Source organism: Chelonoidis abingdonii, chromosome 14 (genome assembly GCF_003597395.2).
Source record: "Chelonoidis abingdonii isolate Lonesome George chromosome 14, CheloAbing_2.0, whole genome shotgun sequence".
Lineage (NCBI taxonomy): Eukaryota > Metazoa > Chordata > Testudines > Testudinidae > Chelonoidis > Chelonoidis abingdonii.
In genome coordinates this window covers 15,943,630-15,964,710 of record NC_133782.1, presented here as the reverse complement: position 1 = coordinate 15,964,710, position 21,081 = coordinate 15,943,630, and the positions used below count along the sequence as shown (strand labels likewise).

Below are 21,081 nucleotides of genomic sequence, written 5' to 3'. Positions count from 1 at the left end.
TCGCCATCTATGTGTGCAAGTGCTGCTCACATCACCCACAAACTTCCACTCCACCCCCAAAATTCATTAATCTGCTCCCTTCTCCTCCTCCAGATCTCATTTCTGATGCGATGCTTACAGGGCAGTACCTATCGATTAGGCAGGTGGCAAAGCTGCACTGTGCGCACAGCCAGTCTACAGGAAAGATGCTCGTATTAATTGTTACCTTTTTCTTTTTACCCCAGTGCCACCTGTTTGTTTGTCCCATTTATCTGTTGTGTCTTGTTATTATAAGCTCTTTGGGGTGCAGAGACTGTTTTTAATCCATGCTTGTACAACACCAAAACAATGAGGCAACTTAAATCATAAATAAACTCAAACAACTTCCCAAAGCCTTGCAAATCTTAGGCACAAATAAAAAAAGAGAGTGAGATTTTACACATTGCTCCTTATTGTCCCTAACTCTGCTCCCACTGAGGTCATGGTGGGTTTGCCTATTGACAGAGGGGACAAAGCTAAGGCCACACTGAGCCCGGCCCTTTTGAAAATCTCATCCAGGATGCCTCTCTAAACTCTGAATTTCTGTACTCTTCCTAACAATTCAGAGGGTCACATTTTCAATAGGCAGACAAAAATACTCCTGCAGAATGGAGATATCACTGTGTGTGCATGGCACACACTACATAAAGCACTAGGGCATGCAAATGTAGGATTTCTGTGTGCAGCTAGACATATCCACAAATATTGTGGGTGTTTGGGGAGGGATCCATTGAAAATGTGCCCTGTTGGCCCAAGTTTTCACAATTACACAACAAATTTGCTTATGCGATTACCACAACCCACTCAATCAATTGGGTGCGTATTTTGTGTGTGCTCTTGTGTGCCAAACTTTTCTGAAAATTGAAGTCAGAATGTTATTTTCAGCATGGCTTCTTGTACATTTGTTTTCCAGTCTTCTTCCCTGACAAAGCAGCCAAGCCTCAGTGCTTTGCTTCTCACTGAAGAGAACTAGGGTGACTAGAGAGCAAGTGTGAAAAATCAGGACAGGAGGTAGGGGGGTAATAGGCTCCTATATAAGTCAAAGCCCCAAATATCGGGACTGTCCCTGTAAAATTAGGACATCTGGTCACCCTAAAGAGAACACAATAAACTGCTGATTTATGGATTAGCCCAGTAGGGGGTGCCTTGCTTGCAAGAAGGTAATTTACTGAGGTTTATGATAGGGAAGTTTTGGATACTTTACCTGTTTGGAAAGGTAAAGAGATTGTTGAAGCCTGTCATTGGATCAGCTCCACAAGTGACTGAGATTCATGTGTTCCTCACAAAGAGAAGGGGCCTCATACACAAAAAGCTGGGTTACAAATTTGTGAATTCCTTCCTCAAAGCCTAGGCATTGTTCCCTGGCTGCACTTTGAGATTTATGGAATGCTGTTGCTGAAAGGGCTTTCAGCTCAGGAAGCATCAGTCAGCAGGGCCCTTCCCACCTCCCCCTTTGAAATCTGCCACTTCACAGGTGCACCGTCAGAATGAACAAAGTGCTTGACCTAAGTCTGCTTTATGCAAAGCTGGGCTAATCAGGATGAAAAGTCCTGTTTTCATTTTTCCTCTTCCAATGTTCTAGTTTATTTTGGGTCTGGCTCAGACTGTTCTGTAGCTGTGTGACAGTTCTCTGCCAATATATGTGTACCACTAACCATTTAAATTGACTTCAGGGAGCCTACACTTACGACAGTGCCATTTTTGCTTCCTTCTTCACTTATTTCAATGCTCTACCCTGGCCTTTGGTGATATTAGTAATCAGTTTTGCAATAGATTTTTGAGGTGTCTAGCCATATAGGCTGCATTTGTGGTCTTTTGCAGTTAGCTCAGTTTAGAATCTGTAATGGCTATATTTCAGTTTATGGTGACTTCATTTCCAAACACACTTCCCAAAAGAATAAGCAATTAGGGGATTACCTAACGGTATATAGGGGTTTGTGGGTAAATGCATCTAAAATTTCACTTCAGCCTCCATATGTGAGTAATTAAAGTTATGAAAAGATGCAGAAAACTTTAAAGATCATCTCAAAAGACCATGTCACTTAGTTTGGCAAGGACAAATTTCTTATTGATGGTAGGCTTCAAACTTGCTTAAAAACTTTAAATATATCAATAAAACATTGTATTCAACTGATACTTATATAGCCAGGGAAACTAAAGTTCAGTGTTTCATTTTAATAGCCGAAAAACATGTAGTTTTTTGTTTGTTTGTTTGTTTAAATTCTCTGATTAATCACAGTAAACTAGGATCCTTGCTTATCACTAGGTTACAAACCTCTGGAGTGAAATACCATGAATGGTCTGTAGATGGCAATCTAGGATGCATAAATCTGAATCCTGAATTAGACTCATTCTTAACTCTCCACTGGTGAAGATCATTATCTATATATATCTCTCATACTGAAGCACTGTTGCAGTGTATATCTTAGAAATCACACATCCTCTAGCTTTATGCAGAACTGAACACAGCTGCTCCTGTGGTTTATCATGGATCTTTTGAGGCTGGAACTTTCTAAAATGAGCAGTGTAAACCTGTACAAACACTTACTAGAGTTTCAGCATACAGTGGAAAATTGCCCATTGGTGTTGAATATCAGTGGCATCCACTAAGCCTGTGCGAGCAGCATGGCCTTGTGAGTGTTTATGAGTTGCCTTGGTTTTAAACCAGAGTGACGTCTATAAATGGAAGGCCAGGGAACCAGTAATGGGAGAAAATATGTGTATGGACTCACGGTAGTTCCCACCTGCAGAAAAGGGATATCAGTGCAACTTTTGTGTACAGACAAGGCCCTATGGTGGGGCAAAGTGCTAACCTTAATTTATACTTCTTTTTTTTTTTAGGTGCTCTTTCCATGCTTATACCATGCCCTCTTTTACTGTCACATCCATTTTTCAGTTTATTCTCCCTATTTCCACTGCACCCTACAAGTAAAATAATTTATGACCCATTTACTTTGCCACACAATGCCTCACTGCCTTAAGCTTCCTCACTCCAATGCTCCTCTAAAGTGTACCTGCCCAATTTCTTAAGATACCCTTTATACTACCACAGCATTTGGCCTATTTGCTTTGGGTTAATGCTGCTTTTACCCTCCAAAGTCTATGGCAATTGGTGACTCTTGCAATGAATCATCTTTCCCTTGGATGACCTGATAGATTTCAATGTAAAAGCTGTAGGATGAAATACATCAGACTCTTTTATTAAGTATTTAGCTAATGAAAATATGTATGTACTACTTAGATTCATAGCTTAGCAACTGTATGTCTTAATGTCAAAACACAATATCCAGCTACCATCCCAGTATAATTAAATGTACAGGAAATACATGCATGTCCATATACTTATTGAAGTGCTTATAGCAGAAACATATACTGATCTGTGGAGCAGAAGGGGATATACATCTAAATATGGAAATACTTGCTGACCTGTTGTACTATACTTTACAGAAATTTCAAAAATTGACAACTCTGTAGCCTGGGAAGCAAGCAACCTTGGCTTTTAACTCAGATCTCCAGATGATAGTATGGAATAATACTGTGTATTCCAGGTTAGCCACTTGAGCTTTGGATTTGATGCATGCTAATGGCCAAATTTTCCAACTGTTTTTTGGATTCAAAAAATAAAAGTAGGAACAAAATGATTAACAGAAAAAGAGGCTTCGGTAAGGAGAAGCTGAAAATTTGGCCTTAAGATGCTAAGATTAGTGCCAGAACTAGTTTCAGAGAGTCATATGGGTGTACAAAGCCTATCAGCAGGGCCACAGGGTAACAATGTGGTTGTGGTAGCTTGTATACATGTAACACACATTCTATAATTAGTCTATTTGGGTCTTTGTGTTTCTAGCTAGAAGAGAACTTCATTTCTGTTCAGGTGACATTCATTTCTGGATTAGGTCTTCGAGGCAGAGAGGAGGTAAAATAGCTATTGGATGGGGAGTATGGAAAGATCCGCCAATATCATGTGAGCTTGCTAGCTTTCCTCATCAGTAAGGCCTGTAGCTCATCAGCTGTGCTTTCAGCATAGTTAATGGTGACCATGGTGATATCTGTGGAGGATTTCAGAGAATATGGGATAATGGAGCATTCCAAAGAAAGGCAAAAGAAACGGACACAATAGTAGGAAGTTGATATTTTATTGTTAATTATTTTGGGTCAGATTCTGAACTCCTTCTTTAATCAATACATAGGCAAAATGCCCATTAACTTTAGTGATGATGGTTAAACTTGCATACACTGGGGGGTCAGTGCCAAACAGATAACCAATATTGTCCCAAGGGACAATAACAGTACAAGTCAATACAGAACATTCACAGAGCCTGCATGCTGCAGTGAACTAGGCAGAGTTTTAGAAGTTTCTAAAACTAGTCTCTGTTGCACTCCAGGTTTTCAGACGGCTCATTACCATAGCATCTCAGAAGGCAATGAAGGAACAATGATAAGTAAATGAGCTGGTGGATCTAGCATTAGGCATTTTAAGCATTAGTTTAGAAATATGCCCTTACAGGCTTTTTTCCCACTGGGGGGCAGGATTTATAAATATGACTCTACTTTCGTGCCCTGTGACATTGCCTGGTCTCTGGGAATGGCTCTCTTTGGGTATGTCTACAATGCAATTAGACACCTGCAGCTGACACATACCAGCTGGCTCAAGCTGTTTTAATTGTGGTGTAGCTAGTTGGGCTTAGGCTGCAGCCCAACTCTGGGAAGCTCCCACCTCACAGGGTCCTAGAGTCTGGGCTGCAGCCTGAGCCCGAATGTCTAAACCACAATGTCTAAACCCGAATGTCTAAACACCCTTAGCCTGAGCCCATTAGCCCAAGTCAGCTGGCATGGACCAGCTGTGGGTTTGAAACTGCAGTGTAGCCATACCCTTTGTGATCTCATGACACCTCTGTTGGACCCTCCAAACTCACTGTTCCATAATGCACTCTACATCCTAGTTTTAAACACTGATGGTTTGTATTTCTGAGACAAGAGGCCTAATTCATCTCTGGGATAACTGGATGCTGGAGTCCTACAAAATCCTCCATGGGATAAGCATTGAAAAAGGCTGTTAAAATACAGCAGCTTGGACATCTGTTAATTCAGTCAGTTCCAGGCTGCTGATTAATAGTACAGCTGATTGATTGACTACGTTTATAGTTCATTATTAAAAAGGTTCAGAAGGCCAAATAAACAAGCTTAGCCAAAGTTTATTATCTAAGACAAAGTAGTACAGTATGAAACAGACATACATACCTCTCCTTTTGGGAAGAAATGTTTATCCCACAGCATTTTCACCTTACACAGTAGGTGGTCTTCAAAATATACCTCCAAACTCACTTATATTTATACTACTGTTGCTTGAAAGTTAGAATGCACTTTGTGTCACCTGAGATCCAGCCCACCAGTTTGTCGAGTTCCTTAACTTGTGGTTCTGTACCTTCCCTTATCTCTCTTTTGGACACATTTTAAACCAGTTGCCCATGAAGTTACCAGTACAAGGACATAGAATGAATGTATCTTGCCTTTGACAGCCTTTATATTTGCTAATGGCAAAAGCTACATTTAGCTTTGCAGAGTATGGTGGGATATATATCTCTTGACATAAGTGAGCAAAGTGGAACATGTGCAAAAGACGTAATACAAATTGGTTAACATAACTGCCCACATGCTGGGTATAATATGGTATTTATCTGTTTATGCCCCAGGCCTAACACACATGTGTTGGCTAACAAGGTGTAAATGAAAATGGCCATGTGGACAGTCCCTCCCACAAACCTAGAGCAAACAGTTCAGATTCTAGTTAATACCATTGGCTGATCTGGGCTCAGAGTCTGAGTTTCCTCCTCCCATCTTCTAATTTGTATTGGTCACTCTTCAATCAAAAATGAAATTTAAATATGTTCATTTCAATCTGTACAGATCTGGGAGTATGCTCTCCAGTTTTCAGTCTGTTCTGCTGTGCTAACTTCTACTGGCAAATCTGTGAGTGGGATTTGGTCTTTCTTAGTTTTATCAGAAATATTTATCAGTTTCTTTGTTTTTTAACTCATTAACTCTTTCTTTAAAATGCTCTCTTATAATATAGGGTATAGTTAATGTGTTGGTCAGTCCTGAATCTCTTAGTATCTGTTATCTGCTACTGTGTTATCTAGCTGCTCTGAGCTGATAGAGGCCATCTCCTTTCTGGGCACTACATCTGGATTTAATGGGCGCTATAATGACTAGGATGTGCAGTAAGTAATTGACTGGGGGATGGGGTGGGAACTGGTGGTACTGTACAACTGAAGACTTAAACTGTTGTCCAAGGGTTAGTTCTGCCTCACCTATGATAGGATATTTTTATTAAAGGGTCCTACAAAGACTAACTCTTATCACTAGACAAGAAGAACAGTGGAAAAGAGGTGCTGTTCCACCACAGCAATTTTTGGTTTTACATCAATCTGAACACTCAGTTAAACTCTGCCCACACGTATCATGAGTGTGCAGAACATGCCAGTTTTCCTTCTCAGACACATGTATTAGATGATGCATGAATCTATGACTCAGCTCTGCACAAATGTTTTTTGTTTAATGGGACATAGCCAAAGGTATTGAATATTCACATAGGAAAGACTGAAAGTACAATGGAATGATGGTACAGTGGGACCCAATTCCTACATCTGCCACAAAGGGAGATTTCCCTGAGTAAGGATTGCAAGATATAGTTCATGGTGAAGTGGCATTGAGTAAACCTCTAGTAAGGGAAGTATAATGCAAGTCTCTCATTCTTCCAGATGCATGACAGTGTGCAAACTGCCACTGCAGTCAGTGATCCACATCAAATGATGTTCAGTGAGGGAAAATCAAAGAAAAACTCACTATTTCTTTGTTATAGAAATGTGTTTAAATGATTTTTACACTGATCTGCTGAATTTTATTTTTCACCACTTCTGAGAAAGGTGGGAAAAAAGAAGAGATTTTCAGGAGTGTAATTTAATGTGTTGTCATCCTAACTGGAAATGCAGGTCTCTGCGGGGATTCTTCTCTTCACATGAACTCCCCATCTGCTTCCTATTCATTCCTCCAGTTTCTGTCCCTGATTTCTTCTCTTCCCATTCTTACTTAGTTTTACAAACAGTTTTAAAGCTTATGTCCTGGCTGGCAGGGGCGAATGGGTAAGTTTCTGGCCCTCGGTCCCTGTACTCGAGTTGTTGAATTGGCATTTTGAGCCTAAGGGTGCATGAGAAGTATGTAGGCAGATAGATAAATTTTGACTCCTGACTAAAGCTCTCTTCTGTAGCCAACCTGCTTCAGCTAGTGATGTTCATTGCCCAAGTCCTCTCTCCCAACTGGTAGTCACTTCCTATGTGGGACCTCAAAATGTCAATCACCCATGAAAGTTCTCCCACTTTTGCTTTCTTTGCAGCCTCTTCCATCCCTCCCTTCTTGCATTCAGGCATGAGGAATGTGTCACCAAGAGAGGATAAAGGTAGATGAAAGTCTTTGTCTGCTCTGAAATTTGCTCTACTATTGCATCATCTTCTTGCTCCCCTGATGACGCTTCAGCTGCTTGTGGTAGCCAGCCTGCACTATAAGCAAGCACATGAAAATATAAAGAAAGCCCAACTCTTTATTAATCAAAATTAATATAGCTACTACTGTTCAGTTTGAAACTGTACATACTATTGCTGTATATACCGGATAATACAAATAGCAAGCAAATCCATCTCTAGTAGGATATTTGACAAGTACCACTTTTTATCAGAGGCAATTTAAACAATTCCTATGTACTTGATGAAAGCACAGAGTGTTTTTATAGGAACTTTTTGTTAACTTCACATGCTGTTAAAAAGCAAGAAAGGAAAGATATCAGACTCAGTAGCTGTCAGCTGTGTGGCTAGAAATATTTCAGTCAGCTCTTGAATCAATCTACAATTTAATAAATTTGTCTAAAAATTGAGATAATATACCATAAAGATTTATAATCATTTAAAATCTTCAGCCTTCACAGTAGAAACTGGCACTCAGCATGTGGGTTTAATGCTAATGTTGTATTCCAAAGACATATAGCTGTATTAATTTAGCATAAGAACTACAGCATGTATCACTTTGCTGTAAAACACAAGCAATTTGTTACAATGATTCATAGTACAACATGTTGATACTCTTACAAGTTATTTGTTGCCAAGTGCAAAATTACAATGGGCTACATCCTGAAATCCTTACTTGTTTCTGACTCAGACAAATCCCCTGGCTGGCTTGGTGCTTAGTATCCTTAAGGATTTGACTCAAGGTATGACTTCAGGATTTGGCCATAATTTTGCAACAGAAAAAACAATACCTGAAATACACTTACTTAATGCTGATTTAAACATAAATTGATTACATTAGTCCAAATCCTCAGATGGTGTAAAATGGCATAGCATGTTGCTGAGCTGAGGATGTGGCCCATAATCTCTGGATTTATGTTTATTTTGACATACAGCTTCTCCTTTAGGGCCCAGTCTTGCAAACACATACAAGTAATGCTACTCTTTCAAATAGTCCCATTATCAAATCCTTTTATAATGGATTCTAATACAAAGGAATGAAGATGTGGTGTGCTTGTTGTGGTTAAAGTTACAACTGGTCAAAACATTTGGAATTTAGAATATTTTTGATGCAGAAGGGATTAGTTTTTCATGAAAAAATAGTCCCTGTTTTTTTTCAACTCTAATTAAAATACAAGAATGGGGTTCAGCTAGGAATATAACCCACTTCTGTGTCACACAATTACTGTGACTTTGGGTTACTCATTTGACTCATGATGTCTCAGTTTCATGGGAATATTTACCTATATCACAGCAATTTTGTGAGACTTCATTCATTAGTGTTTGTAAAGTGCTCTAAGAACTCTGGTTAAAAGGTGCTAAGGAGGCTTGAACTATTATTTCTTAGTAGGAAAACATAAGATGTCTATTATAATAATTGTGTATATCTAATATTATTTTATTATTTATAACTTAAACCAGGTCACTGTAACATGGAGACTTAGCCATTCAGTGTAGGTTGATACACTAGGTTTCACCTTTACAGACACAAATTCAAGTGAAGATGAGTTTTGCATTTCATCCCCAACCTCTTTGATATAAATCACAAAACCATCATATAGTTTAGCATGACTGAAAGTCCCTGTTCAAGAGAGATCAGAGACCAGAACAGGGATTCTGAAAAATAGGTTTAAGGAGAGATGGCAGATACGCTGGGAACTTTCATATTTCTTGGCTCATGATAGTTAATGAACAGGAAAGTCACATTGTTCTCTCAAACTGGGAAACTTCACCTAAAGTTAAGATTTTCAACACAATACACTATCACAAAGAGACATATCAACCAATTTGATTTCTTTGTTAAAGTTCTGGACTTTGTCTCTTGAGCTGTCACGTAGCCCAAACCTGCTCTGATTGAAATGAATGGGAAGTTTGTCATTGACTTCTAGGGGAGCCAGATCAGGACCCAGTCCTGAAAGCCTTACTTGCCCACCTGGTCTCATTGACTTAAAGAGAACAACTTGTTTCAGGACTAGTAAAGTAAAAGATGCAGGATTGCACTTCTTTAGTTGCCTTTAAGTTTCCCAAGATAATTTTTCTTCAGTGCTATGATGCCTACTGTATCAGTGAAGGAAGAGCTAATTAGCTGAAAGCTTTACACCTTACAGTCTTGAATCATGGGAGACTGACTTAGTCTCCCATGACTCAACTGATATTATTTCCTTTTTACATCACTGGGAACTTGCTGTAATACTCTTTGCTTTCTTTTTTTTTTTAAAAGAAGCCAGATGCCATACAGCCAATGCACAGCACTAGCATCAACCTGATTAGTAATGCACACTTCATCTAGAAACAGAGTCTTTTTAATTTCTGTTTTCTATCGGGTGTAAAGGGATAATATTGAAACAGACATCATTACTATGATGTTATCATGCACATTCAGTTTAATTTGCAGCTAGATATCTCTTTGTCATCTGTACTGGATGTCATAAAGCTCAAGACCCTCTTACCCATCACTGGGAATATTTTGTTGAACTATATCAGAGCTACGGTATAAGCCCATATAAGTTTAGAAGCTGCTGAGATATAAGTATTTACATCTTCAGCATATGGCTGTCCCAGAGCACCCAGAAACCAATAGCTCCTCTTCACTGTTATTGTTATTTTCAGGAAAGGCTCACAAGGAAAATGTTACGTTTGCCTGCCCTAAATGACACACACCTTGTTTAATTCTCTCTAAGGGCACAATGGGTAATTTACATATTTGGTTAATTCTACTACAGTCAATGGAGGTACACCAGGGATTAATTTAGACTTGAGCTTGTTATCTTTATATTATTTATATACATGAAGAAAATAAAGAACTTATTTAATGATCAAAATTAATACCTACATAATGTCTTGGTTGGAAAATGGTTCATCACACACAGTTTGTGTCAAGTATGTAATTTTACACTGTTCTCATTTCAGTCAGAGAACTCAAATTCCTAATATCCCACTGCATGATCTCATGGGGAAAAACTGTCTTAACTGTACATTTTGTATAAAAGAAAAAAAAGCCTTCAATAATAGGCTTTTAAAACCATATCAGCTTGATGGCTAAAATCCCCTTCTTGCTATTTGTATAAAGATTTCTTTAAATGCTTCCAACGCAAATGGTAAGATGGGATATCTGACTGCATAACTTTGCCCAGTATCAGACAGTTATGGTAACTTAAATTTCAGTCATTTTCCCTAGTCTCAGAAGAGATACTGGGAAATAAAATGTCACTCCTTTGTGATGCATTACTTAGCTGAGACTTAGTTTTTAATAAGAATTGTGCTTTCCTAAACATGATTCTTTCCTGCTCTTGCTTCAGCTCAATGTAGGAGCGTGAAAACGTGTGGAAGATGGAGGTGACTGGAAATGCCATGAGGAGAATGCCACTCAGAATGCTGCTTAAAGCCACCACCTGACCTGGAATGCTTCTGGGAACCATGTCGCCATAGCCTACTGTTGTCATGGTGATTACTGCCCACCAGTAGCATGCAGGGATGCTGGTAAACTCCTGTGAGTCCGCCATCTCATTCTCAATGACATACAAGAGCGGTGCAAAAAGCGCAATGGCCACGCAGAGGAAAAGCAGCAAGAGTCCAAACTCCCGGGTACACCTGCGAGCGGTGAGTCCTAAAGTCTGCAGGCCGAGGGAGTGCCTGGCCAGCCGCATGACATATAGAATCCTCAAGGCACGGAGTATGCGGAGCACCAGACCTACTTTGTCCAGATAGATGTTGCCAGAGGTTGGCTTTTTAAAGCCCACCGAAGTGGTATCTACTAGTAAAGTGATATAATAGGGCAGAATAGCAATAATGTCAATCAGGGTTAATGGTCTCCTCAGAAATACAAATTTGTTCTTTGCCTGAATGAATCTCAGCAGGAATTCCAAGGAGAACCATGCCACACAGACAGACTCCACAATGAAAATATTGTAGCACATCTGGGAGCATTCACCCTAAAAGAAAGAGAAGTTTATACTCAGTAAATAAACATTCACTGTTTTAGTTGGTAAAGTGACAGGAATGATTGTTTTTGATCTTTTAAACCATAATATTTAATGAATTGAAGCTGTATTAAGGGGTAAGCAGTTTGGCAAATCTGCTGAATTACAAGCTAAATACAAAACTTACCAGACGCCCAATACTTGTTTCACTGAAGTCAGTGGCAAAACTCCCATTGACTTCAGAGGCAGTGAGGTCTGGCTCCGACTTCCCGAGTTTCTATTAGTAGTTATGGTGTTCTTAAGTAGTACAAATAAAGCTTCAAAAATTCATGATATGGCTCTCCAGAATAACGCATATTTACAAAATGTTTTTCTCAGAGAAAAGTGTCATTTACAACTTTCAGTATCTTTATCTACAGGCCTTATCCTGCTCACCCTGAAGACAACTACAAAACTCCCACTTGCTTCAATGGGAGCAGGATTAGGCTCTGTATTTGCTTTACTTTTTTGCAGGGAACAATGTTTTACTATCCTGAAAGTCAACTTACTCTCTCCTCCTCCTCTCTTAAGTCGGGCATGGTGCTGATGGATAGATTCACTGCAGTAATGGTCACAAACAATACAGACAGACATGCAAATACTTTCCCAGGAAGCCCAGACTGAGGCCTCTCCACCATGTCTTGTAACTTTTTCATGCACAGGCTGGCTCTTGTCTCCTCCACTGTTTCGCCTGGGTTTTCATTCTCTATGAGGTCATCGTCCTCCCTTTCGTTCATTTCTGTAAACTCCTCCATTTTTTGCAGATACCTCCTCTTGCAGCACCATTCTAGACTGTCCTCCTCAATGCCCCAGTAGAGCAGCTCCTCTTGAAAAGAAAGAGCGCACATCTCTCGCATGAGCCGAAGCTTCCCAACCCGCAAAAATGTCAGGATTGTCCTAAACGCCCCCGGGTTACGGTCGAAAAAGAATTCATTGCACGTCACATCATAATCATCGCAAATGTTTAGAATGTCATCAAAATTATTACAAAATTTCAATTGGCCCAAGCGCGTCAGGGGAAACTCATCAAGTGTGGTCCAGGGCAGCAAGTATTTAATGCCCCCTACATTTATGATGATATGATGCTTCCGGTCCTCAGAGTGAATGCTTTTAAAGAGATCCTCTTCAGGGTGAATTAGCTTGGCTCTTTGGTAAAAGACTCCCTTGAGGGTTTCTGTTTCTGGAAAGAATGTGTGGGTGAAGGAGGTATCTGAAGCACAGCTCAGGGCGCTATAGTCATAATCAGAATTTTCTCCTGTTAAAAGAGTCATCTTGGAAGCTAACTTCACATCCCTTAGACACTCCAGCAAGAGTACTCTGGAACAAAGAAAATACAGATGTTTGGTGTTAGTGCAGGGGTCGGCAACCTCTGGCTCGCAGCTCTCCAGGGTAAGCACGCTGGTGGGTTGGGCCAGTTTGTTTACCTGCTGCGCCGGCAGGTTTGGCTGATCACGGCTCCCACTGGCCGTGGTTCGCTGTCCCAGGCCAATAGGGGTGGCAGGAAGCCGCGGCCAGCACATCCCTCACCCACGCCGCTTCCCACAGCCCCCATTGGTCTGGGACAGCAAACCACGCCCACTGTGAGCCGTGATCAGCCGAACCTGCTGACACGGCAGGTAAACAAACTGGCCTAGCCCACCAGGGTGCTTACCCTGGCAAGCTGCATGCCAGAGGTTGCTGACCCTGTGTTAGTGTATATGTTTGCCCTCTGGATCTGAAACTTGACTATCCATAGGGCTGCTAAAGAGATCACAGGGAAAGCTTGTAAGTGGCTTTATATATTTAGCAAATGCAACTGTAAAAAAGAAGTTATTGCACAAGTTGTTGCACAGACACGAAGAGTTCAAGTGTGTGGTATAGAAAAGGAATTGGAAAAAGGCATTCCAGTTTGTTTACCAAAATCTTCTTAAATATTTTAGTAACAATTAGGTATATACAAAAGAATCTGAAGCTGATAAGGATATTTAGTGAAGTTCATCATAGTCTGTTTAGGCAGTCTTAGACTACTTTCAAGGAAGTCAAATGGAAACAATGTTGACAAAACATTTGTACTGCTATTCAAATATAATGCTCATATGTTGTGTGTAACTGGACATATAAATAGCATGACAGCTTGCTCTCTGGAGCCTTATTCAGAGAAGATAGTTTAATAACTTTATACAAATTTCACACAAATCATATACTATTCTTTGGAGTCAATAATTTTGTCTGACACTGCTCTCACTGTACTGCTAATATATTTAATATAGTTGGAGCAAAGGTACCTTTCTCTGTCATTCTAAGAGTCTCCAAAAGGTTCTTATGATATGGTTCTGAAAATATGAAGGAGCAAATTCTGCTCTTAGTTACACTGGTGTAAATTTGGAGTGACTTCACATAAGGAATGGAGTAATCCTGAGTTTATACCAATATAAAAATTTGGCCCTGAAACTGCTAAACTCTCTCTCTCTCTCTCTCTCTGCCTAACTTGCTGCACTGCAACATTCACTTGAATTATTTTAGAAGGTGGTTGTGGCACAGGAGAGGAATATGCCACGCTGGTTCTCGATTTCTCATCTGTATATTCAGCCACATTTAACATGAATAGCTATTTAATTTGGGGTGGGGGGAGTACACTGAATAACAATTGAGTGTAATAAACAAATAGTAATCACACTTGCTAGTCACTGGCTCACAGAGGGGTATTAAATATTCCATTCTCCTGCCTTACACAACACTATATTTTTGCTGCAAGTGTTTGGGACACTTACTCTCTCTCCTTTAATGGGCGGGGATGGGGACAGCAGCTACAGTAGGCTCCATTAGACACAGAACTACTCTTTTCTGGTGTTAAAGATTATGAATGAAGCCATTTATTTTAAAAGCTTGCATACTTATAGCCTGAAGCACCACAAGTATCAAGCCGCAGAACAGCTGCATTTCAATCTCAGCATGATGGGCTGCTCATGCATGTCCAAATTCTCTGTACATGGCAGACTTTAATGTTACCATTATCTCAACTATTCTGTACGCAGAAGTTTAATCCCCCTTCTGGAGCTAACCTTTTCCTGGTTCCTCAAGGCAGATGGACTTGTGTTCTTGGTGGAGTGATACCTTCATGCCTCTGATACGTCTCAGTATAAAGGAATTCAACAATCACCTCCCCTTAAAGAGAAGATGGAGGATCCTGCGTAAGGAAAACCTTTGTAGAATACACAAATATAGCCAAAGCTTCATTCAACTCCTGATAAAACCAAAGCACTCTTTCCTGGCCTGAGGTAAGCAAAGAGGGCTTTGTCGTCTTGTTTGTATCACAGAGCAGGATCTCCACTGCTGCTTCTCCATGCTCCATGAACACAACTGACAGGAACGGTGCCAAAAACTCCTATACGTTCAACTTTCCCTTATTATACAAACTGTCATTCACAAAACTGAGCTCTAAGTTGTTCTGTCTTGGCCAGGAACCTACATATATGGCAATGCCCAAGGCAAGAGAAATGCATTTCTAAAAAATCTTTGGATCTGAAACGTGGAGCGCAAACAAAGGGCCAAATCCACTGGTCCTTAGGCAAGGTTCTAATGGATTTCAGGAAGTGTTTTGCCTGAATAAAGATGGAGTAATGGGCTATTGATTCACATATCATATTTTCTGCAGAAATATTAACACATGCTCTGGGAAATTCCAGACAATAGTGAGATTATTAGTGAAGCTTCATGACAAGTGATAGTTCTCTGCCATTAAAGCTGCAGAGTCAGATACGCTGATAAGTCCTGTATAGAATGATAGCTATCCCTCAAAAGTTTGCACCTGCAAAGAACAGAGGTCAAGGGGAGCAAATTTAGAGGCCATTTTTCATAGATTGGCTTCAAGGGTAGGTTGGTGTTAGCTTCTAGTTCTCAGAGAAGTGCTTTTACTAACAACCAAACTTGCACTTACCCTGAGATATAGTCCTATCATATAAAGCATTCCCATTGACTTTACAGGTAGTCTACTAGTAAAGTACTCCTGAGATGATGTTCTCTGTGAGAATGATGCCCTGGGGACTTCAGGCTATAGCCTCTGCTGAGATGTGAGAGACCCTGTAAGATGCTGAACTGACACCCACACCCTCTCCTTCAGTGTTCCCCGGTGTTCTGTTTCAAAAAAATGTTTTATTCTTACCAACCTGACTGTGTCTAGTGTGGAGTTGGGCCAAAGTAAATGCTGATACATTTACAGTTCTTGGAAATTGTGAATAACCAGGAGAGGAGTTAAATTAACCATTTCCCCTTCTGCTATATCAGATGATGTGGGTTAATAACAGCTTATGCCCTGAACTGCAGCCAGAAAAAAAATGAGGAGGCAGTTCATCTCTGTAATTGGTTTGATCCCCCAGTACATCCACTAATACAATGTGAGGAATGGGAGAAAAAATGTAAATGTTATGTGTGTATCAGGTTTACACTGTAACCCACAGGCACCAACGGTGAAATCATTAAGCTATAAAAATGTGTTCTTTCATTGCCTTCCCACCTCTGTCTTTGTATTGTGTGCAAGACGATGGGCCAAATTAATCCCTGGTGTAACCCACTGAATGGCTGGGGCTATAAAACGTGGCCATTGGCTACCCTTTTCTTGTGACGAGAGGTTGAGAAGCCTAGACAGTACAATTAGATGCTACAATGGTGGGTGCCTGGTAGATATCCATCTCTATATTCCTTTACCTCACATGCAAAAAGCACAACCTCCTAACCATCCCTATGTCTGGCTGAAGCTGAACACAGGCAAGCCACAGGTGGTAACATTTGGAAGACGGGAAACACTTTGAACAGCTAGCTAGTGTTTACCTTTGGACAGCTAGCTATCACTTTTTATTTACCCTCCATGGAAGGCGTCTACTCCAAGATGGCCAAACTGGTCCATAGCGTAAGGGTCCTCCAGATCTTCTCCATGCTGCTGGGCCACAACAATTATTTTATTTAGGACTAGCCAGAAAACTGCACTCTACCCTCCAAACTAGGCGATTAACACTCATTGTATCTAGGTGTGAATACTCCAACATCAGCAATGCTTCAGTAATTCCAGAACACAGTAGCTTTCTCTTCAGCAACACCAAATTCGCCAGGAGAACTTTGTCCCATCCGTCCCCCCCGTTCCACTCACTACCCTGGTTTCCTGTGGAATACTGGGTCAAATTCAAGATCTCTGAGCTAAGCTTTATGGCCTTACAGGGGTTTGTCCCAAAGTACCCCAGAGAGCGCTGTGACAACACCACCCTCCACAGCTGCTTTCCTCAGGAAATGCAAAACTGTCAACATCCAGGATGGAGCTTGTGAAAGCAGAAGACAGGACATTCTTGGCAACAGGGCCAGGTCTCTGGCACTCCTTGCTGGGGAAGACCAGAATGGCCACATTCAAAACCTTCAAAATGAGGTTTAAAACTCACTCCTTCCACTTGGCATTCCTGGAAATGTGGCAGAACATGGAGAAGAAGGGGGAAAAAAGGGAGGAAAATGAGATGAGAGAATAGAAGAAAATCAAAGATAATATACAAGCCCACAGTCCCTGACTGGGTGAAGCAGGAAGGCAAATGAAACAGTGCAGTGTTAGACTGTGTTGTTTGTATTATTTCTTGGGAGGCACTCCTATACTATGGTGATAGGTGTTGCCAGAAGACCAAGATGGTCAGGAGAAAGATGACCAACTGCAGGTTTCTGTTGCTAAAAAACTCATCAGCAATGAGCAAATTCTATTCACCTCTCAGGGAACTATAAGCCAGTATTAGGACTGTGCTTTTGCTTAAAAGATAGGTAAATTCAGCCCTTGTACTTGTGTAAAGTTTCCATTCAGCAACTTGACTTCTATGCCCTTCTCAAAGAACATGTTAGTTTGAAAAGTAAACATGTTCTGTGGTTATAAGGAAGCTACAGCAAAGCTCAATAAGGACCAAGTTCATCCTTGGGGTAACTCTACTGGTTGCAATGGATTTATACCAGGAATTAACTTATCTCATTTCAGCCCAACCCCAGTAGTGTATAAAAGCAATAAGCTACAACCATATTTTTATGACACACAACAGACCAAGAACCAAGCAGCACTACCATGATAGCAAATCAACCTTGTACCAGTTTCACAAAAGCACCATAAAACATCAATTTCAATTAAGAGATGTTTTAAGTCAGACACTGCATATGAACATTAACCCATTAGACAAACTAGTCAGTCCATATCAGTAATTATTCTGGGTGCTGAGACAGGTCAAGCTCTAAATGAATGCCTTTGCATTAGCCTGCTCTATGGAGACAGCTCTGGGTAATGCACAGTGATAAAAATCCACTGGCTCCTTTCATTGCCTCTGAGACAACACTCTCTCTGCTCTGAGTGGACTGGGACTTGGGAAATGTGGGTCCCGTTCCTGGCGGTGCTGCTGGCCTTTTGTGTGACCATGGGCAAGTCACTTGTCTCTGTGGCTCTCTTCCCTCTTACCCTTTTCTGTCATGTCTATTTAGCTTGTAAGATCACTGGGGGAGGGGTTGTCTCTCACTGTGTTTGTACAGTGTCTAGCACAATGAAAGCTGTGATCTTGTTTGTGACCTCTACGTGCCACTGTTATACAAGTAATACATAATAACAAGTATTCTAGTGTGTGTGGGTGGAGGGGGAAATATCCTTGGTTAACTTCTTTAGGTTGTGTGTGTGTGAGAGAGAGAGAGAGAGACAGACAGACAGACACAACCTCTTCAGAAATATCTCATGCTTAGTTTGTGTGTCCTCATCTAGTATGGTCTGTGAGTAAACCAAGTTAGAAATCCATTTGATTGCTCTGATAATCCCCACAATTGAGGAAGGCTGTCAGACTAATTAAGTTAGGGGGAAGAAATTATTAAGGATGCCCTTCTAAAGCAAACAGAAACAACTAGTTACTTGTTAAAACTCCAGTTCCAATTTTTTCTGAATGTCCTCTGCAGCATTTTGATTTCTGCAGTGCATCTCTGATGTAATCAGAAATCCTGCAAGAAGCCTTCCTACTGTTCTGTTGCAGAGACAAGTCAAAGTTGTGCCTGGATAATAACAACAGCGCGAGGGGGACATAGGTCCCTCAAAGTCTATAAGGTATCTGAATAGCTCCCCAGACTTCTATCCCATGTCTGGTTCCTAGTACATCTTATATTTGCTGCTGTTTACCATTTCCTCTGGTAAAACATGTTCCAGTGCAGTGCGACTACTTATATAATTACGTCTCCAAAAATGGCTCTGACATAAGTTTTCCTGCCATTTAAAAATTATTCCTGTGTTATACTTTTCCAAATGAAAAAAAAAAGTTCCACATGCTTCTCAGGCTGTATTACAAATCCAGCTTGTTATTCTCCAGTATCTGAAGTTCATCTATCCATCATATGCTACTCACACTATAACACCTGTCTGAGGGTACCATGCTGAAATACTTCAGACTGCACTGACACAACTACTTATGTAGTGACAGGGTACTCAAACTTCTGCTCTTCTTACAAACACAGTCTAAATATTGCAACCTAAGGAAACTCCCCAAGGATGTGTTTCCCCCACTAGACTAACTGTTATTACTTATCATCAAAACAAGTCTTGTAAAAGTTAGCGTATGACATTAAAAATCATATTAATAAATATATCCTATGAAAATAAATGATAAGCACATATCTGCTGCTCTGTTTGATTTGGTAAGCAGTTATACTAAAGGCAAGAGCATGTTATGTTATGCCAACCCACAAACTAAATGCTGACTTTCCTTTTATTGGAGCATGTTATTGAGACTAATGCTTCTGTCAATAAACAATAAAAAGAGAAGCAACTTTGCCAAAAAAGAATCCCTGTAGTCCTGGGATTATAACTGATAACTTGCTCTCTTACTTCCAGATAGATTTTTCATTGTAAGCAATTTTAAATGAGATACATTCAATAGAAATTATAGTAAATTTTAAGCGCATTTTAACAAGTAAATGTAGATTTGTGCATCTGAAGAAGTGAGGTTTTTTACCCAGGAAAGCTTATGCCCAAATAAATCTGTTAGTCTTTAAAGTGCCATGGGACTCCTTGTTGTTTTTGAGATCTGTATTATGTTTATATATATAAATATTTAGTACACTTTTTGCCATTGAAATGAAAAGTGAACACTGTTTACTAATAATATGTATAGTAGCTTTCCCCCCAGGATAATCTTTTCCGATCGATAAATAAGACTGAAGCACACTACTTGTGAAGAACAGCTTTTAAGACAGTAAACACAAAACAAAGTCATTACATGAGCAGGATGAAACAGAAAACTTAACATAATTAAAATGAATTGAATTGGCTAAAGGACACTCAAAAGCCCAGACAACCGGCACACGACTCTGAAAGTCAGCGAATCGCACTGGCCAAACAGACAGCTGAGAGAGGGGGAACGGGACACGGAGAAGGAAAGCGGATGTGAATAGAAAGCCGTGTCTAGCTGATGGATTAGCCGAGGCCGCCGTCAGCGAGGCACTCAAAGGCAGGAGGGAAGGAAACAAAAATCGGCTGGAGAGCAGCGAAAGTTCAGGAGCTCCAGGCACTTTCGCTACCTGGATAAGCAACTTTGCTGAGCCAAAGAACCTTTCTTTTAGTTCCAGGGTAGGAAACGGAGGCCGGGTGAAGGGGCAGGATTCCTTCTGTTAGATCCCTGCTATGGGCGAAAACCTGTTGCTTGAACGTGATGTGTACGAGTCTGAAATCATCATACGAATCCGCATCCTTCCGGGGACACAGTCAGAGGCTACAGCCACTGGACAGCCTCCCAGACCTTTCCGGCCGGGCGGGCGGCTCTTGTCCCCCGAGTGTTGGTGACCCAGGGACTGGAGCGAGCAGAAAAAGCAGCTTTGCCCCCACTGATAAACGGCCTGAAAGGGAGCGACCCGGGGAGGGGGGACTCGCACTCAACGCTGCTCCAAGGAGCCGCAGCCCAGGCGCTGCAGCCAGGCAGGGCTCCAGCCCCGGCTGCTCCCCGGGAGGGAGGAAAGTTCGCTAGAAACTTGCCCGGGACGTTCCCGGACGCGGCTGGGCAGGGAGCCGGGGAGCGCAGCGGTGCGGGAGAGGGGCGCCAGGCTGGGCAGGGGTCTCGGGACGCTCTTACTGTGCTGTGGCGGCTCCGGCTGGCTGGGTCCTTCCCCCGAGGAGTTGGGCTGGCGTGGAGGAGCCGGGCAGCGGCGGCTGGGGAGGGAGCTTGAGCTGCACTGAGCAGGGCACAGGCACCGCGCCCAGAGCGCAGGCGGCGGGGCTGAGGCTGCGCCCACAGGACGCTCCCTGCTCCAGTCCCTTTGACGGAGAGGGACAGAGTCATGGTAACCGCGGCTCGCAACCGGCGGCTGCCGCAGCACCCAGGGCCGCCAGGGAGCCACCGGGACGCTCCGGAGAGTCGGGCACCGGACGGGCAGCCGGCACCACCCGCAAGCGACAGGCGCGCACCCGCACATGCAACCTACCGCAGGCATTAGCCCCGCGCACGGGCGACCGGCACGTGTACACTCCTCACATGCAACAGCCCCCCCGCCCCGGCACTATGCAGTACACACACACACACACACACACTGTGAACATC

The 21,081-nt window shown here is 41.6% G+C and overlaps 1 protein-coding gene across 1 annotated transcript; it reads right to left on the bottom strand.

The window, feature by feature from the left end:
• Positions 1 to 10,585: 10,585 nt before the first annotated feature.
• KCNG1 (potassium voltage-gated channel modifier subfamily G member 1) lies at positions 10,586 to 20,691 on the bottom strand. Its single transcript, XM_032804039.1, has 3 exons — positions 20,617 to 20,691; positions 12,040 to 12,847; positions 10,586 to 11,503 (listed from the first exon to the last, which is right to left on the bottom strand). Exons 2-3 carry the CDS (start codon positions 12,799 to 12,801, stop codon positions 10,733 to 10,735), a joined length of 1,533 nt encoding a protein of 510 aa, XP_032659930.1. The 5' UTR covers positions 12,802 to 12,847; positions 20,617 to 20,691; the 3' UTR covers positions 10,586 to 10,732.
• Between the last annotated feature and the right edge of the window lie 390 nt (positions 20,692 to 21,081).